Here is a 9,227-nt window from a genome sequence, read left to right as displayed (position 1 = left end):
CATTAAACAAATTATATCAGTGTTAAGTTGGAAGATATGTTTTATGTTTCATGTTTATACAACATGTTTGCATTTAAAAAACAAAAACAGCAATTCTTACTATTAAGCAATAACCAAACAACATTGTATAAATAACTAAATATATAAACATGTGCTTTTTAACATTAGGTTTCACTATATTATAGATAATATTTACAAGATGATTACCTTTATTTACACGATTACAATATCGTCGCCGACTGACGTATCTCAATTTTTTGGCGAATCTGATTTGCACCCTTTTCCCATTGTCAATAAAACACAAATTATTTTAGCAAAATATTGCAGATACGTCAGTTTGCAAATCAGCCACAATATGATTTCTATAAAAATTGTAAATCATTATCGAAAACAAAAAATGTCAACTACCACAAAATAGGTACTTTTAGTCCACAAAATTAAATTATGCTGAATTTATATTGGTACAATGTTTTTATTAAGTATAAGTTTTTTTTCGGCAACAGATTTGCTTACAGTCATAAAAAGTATTTAATTTTGGAGTTAATATCTGAAGAACAACATTACCAAATGTTGGTAAGTAACATACACTTACCTAGATTATTAAGGGCAGTAATACTGTCAGTATTATTTAGAGGCGGAGAACAGGAGTCTTAAGTACGGCCTTGAAATAGACTACTCTGGGCGCCGTCCCACTCGCATCAGACAGAGTACTGCGGGGCGGAAGGCAAGAGGGAAACCACTGCCCTATTTTACCCTAAAAAAGTAGAAATTTATCTCTACTTAGATAAAGCATAGAGAATGCTACAACGACAAGAGCGTGGCTCTTGAATTAATGATGATGATGATTTAGATTATTGGCAGATCTTGGGAATTAAAAAGTTCACATCGAAGCTATTTAAAAAAAGCAATATTGCGTTTTAACATTTGTTTGCATTGCGCACTTACTTTTATGTGCGCAAATGTCAAATTGCAATTATTATTTTCTTAGATGAATTGCTTCGATGTGGCCATTTTAACCCCCTTGTAATTTTAAGTGAATGTGTCTATAGATGGCCGAGTGTAGGAATGGTAGGCGGAATGAAACGTAACGTAAAGGTGTGTGAAAGAGAGAGCGAAGAGTGAGCGAGAGAGAAGATTGAATTGCGGAATGACAGGGGGATGGCGGTCGGTTGTTTTTAAAATGGAAAATGAATTAAATTAATAAAACGTGTTAAATAAACATGGATTAAAGAAATATAATCGTTTCCTTCATGCCCCATCCCACAATGTTTTCATCGTCATCTTCAATTCCTCAAACAGTAACAATTAGTCGAAAGTGTCACAAACAGTCGTGTACTGAAGGTTATCAGGTTTCGTAAAAATACTTAACAAAAAGTACCTAACTCTGGTGTTGAATAACCATTAGGTACTCTACAACCTTTTAACATTAGGTATATTATGCATTGTACATTATTTTCTTTTAATACTGTAATTTCATCGATTATTGAGCAAGTAAAGAATAGTGCATTTTAAAATGGTAAATTGTGATTTATATAAAGGTTTTATAACTGAACCGTAGGCGTTGAATGTACAATTATTGTACGTTCACTAACGACTCGACATGTTCAATGTAAATTCTTAAAACATATTTTTTGAATACAATTTATAAGTACTTACCTAGCAAAAATTTTTGGGGCCCAATGTCTTTATTTAATCAGCCTACTTTTGAACCACCGTCAGGTCAGTATGGTGCCAATTCTGGCCGATAAATAAATAACAAGTAAGCTTTTATTTCTCCGCAATAAGAGATAGGATTGCAAAATTACTCCGCAAGTAATTTCGCAATTTTGTCTCTATGACAGAGAGCATAGAGTCTATGCTATTAAAAGATTCACAAGCGCAAAAAAACGCTTGAGTCAGAGGAATTTACACCTATATTCTGAGATGTTAGCTGGACTCTTCCTCCACTCCGCCGCAGCTGAGCATTTTGGTACCTATCTTAAGTTGACATTTACGACCTCGCCTTGAGGATTTTACTCATTTTTTTTCTTTTTTTTTTCGTGACTGGAGTCGCGCATATTATATTGCCAACAAAATAATACGAAAATGACGTCATGCCTTACTGGTGTAAACTCGAGTTAAGGTTGAGGTGCCGTTTAGAACATAATACTGATTTTGAGCTGAGTTCGAGGAAGAGCTTTTTTTGTAATCTTTATTTATTTGGGAGTTTTTGTCAACATGACATGGCAACTCCATAAATCTTACTTTTTACACTGCTTATACAATTTATATTGTTAATTTCTACCTATGCTATATCATAGGTAAGTCTCGCGGCGTCCAAATTTCGTATTGACAGAATACTTTGGAATATTCCAACATTCGCCTGTGATATATTAGAGGAAAACCTTGAGGTCACCTCAACTGAAGACGAAGTCGAGGAGTTAATATCTTAGAATAAGGATGTTAGTCTATTGGCGGCGTAGTATATTAGCATTCAACGCTGGCCATGCTAAAATGTATTTTATATTGCCAACCGTTAATAAGGTTTTTATTATTTTAACTTGCCAGCTCTAAAAATATAGCTTCACTTACAACGACTAAGGAAGAGATAGATATAATTTTGGAACTTGCAAGATCAATTTAAATGTGGCCAGAAACAGCACCATGAATGTAAAAAAATGTATGTGTGTTCTTTCGATATAATAATCTAAGTATTATTATAACAATTAAAATAAGAAACCGAGATAAAAACTCATAAACAGAACTAACTTACATCTCAGAAGTAAAAATTTAAAGCTTTTATAATTTGTCTATATTTTTCAATAGTCTATACTTGAACTTTAACAGCTTTTGTACACGTAGACATTTTTTTTTCTAGTTTCGAGGTACGTTTTTACATTATTAGAACCTCAAATATAAGTTGTCTTTATATTTCTAACATTTACTGTTTCGAACCTTTACAATATTTATAATTATATATCTTTTTACGAACCGTAAATACCTTTGAGAAAACTGAGGCATAATTGCCTTAGTATGCTGCTTATATACCGTATCGACGCGATAAATGAACGAACGCTATTGGCTATGCGATAAATAAATCAATTGTATTGGCTCATTCATCGCGTCGGCCGCGATGTCGCAAATAGCATCTGGATATTTTCGGAGACAAAGGATATTTACACTATAAAAAGTACGTTCTTTTTTTATACAGCAGAGTCAACCCACAAGCGATCAACATGCAAGTTTAAGCACTTAATCTCTTTAACTTTAGATTTCACTCTCTCCCACAATTCGTTTGTATATCTATGCGCTGTCCTATCCACTATTGATGGCACACTCAGGCACTGATCTCCACCAAACTCGCAATGTAACTGAAATAAAAATGTTTTTGTTAGTTCCCAGCCAAATATAATTGGATCAATAATGAAATTTACAGTTTGTAGGACTGATATTCCCTTCGGGTTGTAAAGGCGGATTGACAGACGCTTCTAGAATAGACAAGTTCTGTTATTTAGCCTGCAATGTCGTCCTATCCAGACTAGGAACAGTCTACAATATATAGTTTGTCATTTCCTCACCAGGAATCGAACCTGGATAGTGAGCGCAACGCTCTAGCCACTAAACAACTGAAGCCGTTAAAAACGAGATAAACACTTGACGTAGATAAATGTATGTTTAGATTTGTCGTACCCGATAATGGTGCAGCAGGGCTCCTTCAACTGGCACGCCTACGGAGTTGGCACCTGGCGCGTGCTCCCAAACAAAATGATTGCCAAGTTCAACGACCTGTCGCGGCCGCACGGCGTACTTGCTGCGGTTCTTGAGAGCGTGCGGCTTCACCCATCGCCGCGTCTTGCGTGACGTCAGCAAGGGCGCTTTCGACTCGGGGTCATCCTGTAAATAATACATTCCAAAGCTTAAATCTGTGAAACAAAACAAGTGAAGTACCTACTTCACTTAAAAACCTATTCTCCCACCCTCATACGTGAGAGATCAAATGACATGACATGACATCATCGAATGGCGAGGGAAGGAGAGAGAGACGTAGTGTCGCATTAGTCGACATACTCCTCGATATGCCCATCACTCTCCGTGTTGTATTTTTTTTTTTTTTTTGACTTAGCGTTGTATGGGATTGATTGCGCGAATAGACGAGTGTGACAAAATGGGCAACATCTCGGCGGCGCTAAAAGCATTGTGTAGTCAATGGTATCCAAGTTCTCAACCTCGGCGCTTCCCATTCGTAAGTAATTGGTCTCGTACCAAATATCCATAAAGTACACATGTACTTCCCACTGCAGTAGCCAGCAGCATGGAATTCTACTTACTGCAATCCACAAACATTATATATTCCCCTTTTTTCTTTTTGAATTTGACCTTAGGATATTCACCAACAAGATCTTTGTCCGGTCAAGTAATGAATGTTCAAGCTACGTAGAGAACTCGTATGGTAGTTTAGAATACTTAATGTCGTAGGTACGTAACATAGTACTTAATTAACAATGTAAGCCCACCTGCAAACACTGATTAAATCCAATCTTCATTGATACGCCGTTTATTTGCAATAAAAAGTCTACATTAAACCTGTGTTTTACTGGCGAAGTTTTAGCGTAACTTCCATCTGCCTTAGCATACTGCACGCATTTCGCACGCGACGCGATATTTAGATCAATAGAATTGGTTTATTTATCGCGTCACGCGCCATATGCGAGCTCCATGCTCCTGCTAGTAAGAATGGTACATCCCGCGTAAGCGCGAAAATCCTAGGTCCTTTATTTAAAAGTCAAAATGAAAACCCTGTCTTGACAATAATGTTATTAAAAAGCGGATTTTCAATAGTTTGCTTTAGTCTCACCTTCCAGGGCACATAGAAGAAAGCATTTCTGAAGAGGAAAGCGGCGGGCCTCTTGGATGGCAGCGTGTATGTGTCTGTCAGGGAACTGAGCAAGTCCGTTAACTTGCGCTTCTGTCGCGGCATCACCACCTCGTCTGTGTCGATCACCAGCAACCAGCCTGCTGTTGGCATCGACCGATAGAGACAGTCGTTGAAGGCAGCAAACATACCTTCCGTTCTGGAAAAAATACGGAGGAAAAGACTTCAGAAAAGTAAAAAACATTGACACCTATATGAACATATATAAAAACCAGAAGGTCACTGACAGATCCACTCATAACGGAATCTCAAACGGCCTCTGTGGTTCAGTGGTCGAGCATTGAGCTCATGAACCGAAGGTCCTGGATTCGAATCCCGGTGGGGACATATCACAAAAATCACTTTGTGATCCCTAGTTTGGTTAGGACATTACAGGCTGATCACCTGATTTTCCGAAAGTAAAACGATTCCCGTCTCGGTTACTACTTACTGATGTATGTACGTAGTCGTTACATGAGTCACGTCAAGGGCCTTTGGCGGCTCAATATCAACTCTGAAACCAGGGTTGATGAGGTTGGTAATCCACCTCACAACCCACACGATAGAAGATAACGAAATCTCAGAAACTACTAGTGATAAGAGTCTCAATATCTGCATGAGGGTCCTTATTAGGACGTAGACCTCTTTAGGACCAACTACGCCTGAGAACCTGTGCTCAACAAAGACTACATTTTTGGAATTCGTTCCCCACGAGGTTAAAAAGGATTGAAAGTGTGTACGATACATTGTCATTAAAGTTAAAACCAAGAGTACTTTTCAAGGTTTTTTTGACGTGACTTATTGTAGTAGGAACTTTTCCAGGGCGGACTAGTGATTGTGTAATTCACTGTGAGACTAGAACTCCACGCGAACGAAGTGACAGGGGCAGGTGGACAGCTACTTATGATTGTATATGGACACTTCAACAGAAAAAAATAAATCGATATAGCAGCTTGCTTATGGATAAAATACTTTATTGAGCACAATGGACACAAATTACGGAAAGGCACGTCAGGCGGCCTTATTGCTCATGCAGCAATTTCTTCCAAAGAACCTTTGGGTAAAGGAAAATTTATCATCCCGGGTACGTCGTAAATGTACTAAGGTATGGGACGGTTTTAATGTACCAGTATTGCTGTAAAAATATTGTACTCATTTAAGCATGTTTATACAATGATGAGACGACTGAAACTCACCTAATTTTCACCTTGGAAACTATGGGTAGTTCCCATGGTAGCAGCGTGATGAGGCCTCGCCGCTTGTAGTGGCTGAGGAGACAACCCATCTGGTCACTCACTGTGTTGTTATACATGTAGAAGTGCGACACTCCGAGCATGCGGTTCAACTCAATCCATTCTATCATCCACTCCACACGGCCGTATGAAAAGTGGAAGGGCTTCACGCAAACGTGGAGCGATTTCTGAAAAAAACGAGGAGATCCTGATTTAGATTGGAGGGACGGATTCATGGTTATGACGTCACTTGGATGGATAACATGGGTCAAATCACGATAGCAAAATGGGAAAAATAGAAATATTCAACAAAAATAAAATATAAAGAAACATTTCGTCATATATTATACACATTTAAAACGAATACCGACAGTGATACAGCGACTTTTTTATTTATTTACTTTTAGAAAGATTTGCTGCTGAAAAATACAGTAAATGATCATCACTACATAGTATAACACAAAGTCGCTTTTTCTTCCCTATATCCCGATGTACGCTTAAATCTTTAAAACTACGAAACAGATCTTGATGCGGTTTTTTTTAATAGATAGAGTGATTCAAGAGGAAGGTTTATATGTATAATAATATCCATTAAATAATGGAGAAATACTGTTATTTTTGAGGTTTTTAATGTGATGACGTAAATAATTTCATTTTTGCCTCAGCATTGCACCCGAGTGAAGCCGGGGTAGTACGCTTACCTATAAGGGGCATTAGTTTATCAATACATAAATTTTTGTTAAGTCTGCTCGAGACCTACAAGCTTTCAGTTTTTCTGTGTGCCCTAGAACGAGTAGTGTTCCGAAACACTTCAGGCCCCCTATGCCGAACCCGTTTGAGTGGTTGACGATATCTCTCATTCAGCGCTTATCTCTATCGACCCACTAGCGTCTATTATTTTTTTCAAATATAATCCTTTCAGACGATGCCATGGGCCTATTGTCTTATTTTTTTTACCGGGTGAGAGCTCTCAGCGCACGAGTCTTGGTGTTAGAAATATATATTTTTTTACCGGGTGAGAGCCCTCAAGGCATGGGCCTTGGTGTTACAAATATACGAACCGGGTGAGCATCAGAGCCCTGTTTAGGTTCGGTATCCATCACGAGCAGCAAGTTGGTGGTAGGTTTGTTCGGCGCGATAGAAGCGATGACGGCGATGGATGCCCCCACAGTCTCCTGCGGCTTCACGCCCGTGTCCCGCAACAGGCAGAGCACGTACGCGGCACTGTACTTCAAGTTCCAGTTCTCTCGTATCGCCTGAAACGTTAAACAACCTCATAAATATACGGACACACTGTTATGTTTTCCCTTAGTTAAGGCCATCGGCTCCCATTACGATGCATGCAACATTATACCTAATCTAAATGTCAATACAATAAGATAATATAAACTGGGAAATTTCCCAATATTGCTGCCAACTGTGTGCTGATAAAACCTAAAAGCTTTGTGGCATACTGTTTATTAATACGGGTAGATAATGATAACCGATATTTATTGCAGTTTCACTCACTAGTCACCAACACTACCCACATAGTAGTACATTATTTAACATGGAATAACTAATAATTACAGTGCTTTCATAACATTTGTGAATACATGTTCATTAATTATAGATTTATGGTCTATCAGAATTTGAATTCAGAACAAAGTAAATTACCTAGTACTTTATTGTTGTTTAATGATGAACATGAAAATTAGCATTCGTTTGTACTCGGAAGCGATGATTGCCGAGGCGCGAAGCGCTAAGCGATAATCATCACTTAGCTTACGGAAATACTGTACGATGATCACAAAGACTACGATTCTTCAGTCGGTTTCTACGACATGAATGGGAAGACAAACAGCTAAATGTGTTACCTCTATTTATTTTATATGCTCCGAGTCCCGCATAGGAGCTATATAGTTGTATAATTATAATGGTTTCACAAAAACAAAATCACCTGAACTCTTGCTTTGAGCGTGAGTGTGCGGTTGTTAGGCAGCCACATGCGACAGAACACAGCGTCTGGGCCGCGAGTCTTGGTGCTTGCTATGATTCTGACGGCCGCCACCGTCCGTCGCTCCACGTAAGCTGAATATACGTAGAATCTAAACCTGCAAACAATTAAATCAAATATGAATAGGTGCTTATATATGAATCTACACCTATCAGCACTTTGTAGGTAAACATATCAGGCGAGAGGTCATTTTTCGGGCCTTATTAGCGAAGTATTTATTAAAATGCTAATAACAAACTATGTACCACAATTAATTGTAACCAGTAGAAGCCCTTACTTGCCATTTGTCTGGCCAAGTAATTAAATCAGAAATAAATGTGTACAGAACAATCTACACCTAATTCCAGCAAAGTTCACTTGAGCATAACATTTTAATGAATTTAATTAAATTTTGTATTAGATTAAGCCCTTATCGATAGAATAATTTTAGGAATCGCGCTAGCGATTCTCTGTCGTTAAATTGAACAAATATTTGCCTCTTTCGTCCTCTCTAACGATCACTGCGAGCGTTTCTCGACTCTACCTTCTAGTTCATTGAAAATTAATATTTCCTTATCTATCGGTTTAAAGTTATAAGACCATGTAACTGGAAATCTCGGCGTTACGAGGATAATATAAATACACTATCTTGTGTATTTATAAGTTTGTTACTATAATATTTTAATTTTGCTATCAAATTAATTACCTTGTGGTGCGATGTTGTTGTTGGCAACATCAAAGTCTTAATTATAAATCTTACTGTAATATATTTTGCTATGGCAATATTACAGGACTTACGCCACGGACTTTGCCGACGAGGCATGTTTTTCTTGTCTTACTATATGTAAATAATTTCCTAGTTTTTAATTTAATACAGTCAATTTAACATCTTGAAGGGTTTTATTTACCGGAGCAACCATCGCCTCCAACAGTTATAGAGTTTCTGCAGCGCGTTTGTTTTTTTTTTGATTTATTCACCGCAACAGCAACATGACTCATGAGCTAATTTGTTTCCCAATTTATTTTTCACTATAATCTAATACATTATACAGCAGTATCATCAGGCACTTAGTGGAAGGACATTAACCTGATTGTCATGAATCGTTCGAAGGCACAAAATTTTTGATTT

The 9,227-nt window shown here is 37.7% G+C and overlaps 1 protein-coding gene across 1 annotated transcript in view; it reads right to left on the bottom strand.

Moving 5' to 3' along the window:
• Positions 1-498: 498 nt before the first annotated feature.
• LOC126368920 (uncharacterized) overlaps positions 499-9,227 on the bottom strand; it is an 88,435-nt gene continuing 79,706 nt past the window's right edge. The window contains exons 3-8 of the mRNA XM_050013164.1: positions 8,063-8,216; positions 7,185-7,379; positions 6,088-6,311; positions 4,835-5,051; positions 3,670-3,873; positions 499-3,350 (exon numbers count right to left, since the gene is read on the bottom strand). Of these exons, the coding sequence (XP_049869121.1) occupies positions 3,183-3,350; positions 3,670-3,873; positions 4,835-5,051; positions 6,088-6,311; positions 7,185-7,379; positions 8,063-8,216 (1,162 nt within the window). The 3' untranslated portion in view covers positions 499-3,182. The remainder of the gene's footprint in view (positions 3,351-3,669; positions 3,874-4,834; positions 5,052-6,087; positions 6,312-7,184; positions 7,380-8,062; positions 8,217-9,227) is intronic.

This window comes from Pectinophora gossypiella, chromosome 8 (assembly GCF_024362695.1).
Source record: "Pectinophora gossypiella chromosome 8, ilPecGoss1.1, whole genome shotgun sequence".
Lineage (NCBI taxonomy): Eukaryota > Metazoa > Arthropoda > Insecta > Lepidoptera > Gelechiidae > Pectinophora > Pectinophora gossypiella.
The sequence above is the reverse complement of the archived record's forward strand: the minus strand, read 5'-3'. Positions and strand labels throughout refer to the sequence as shown.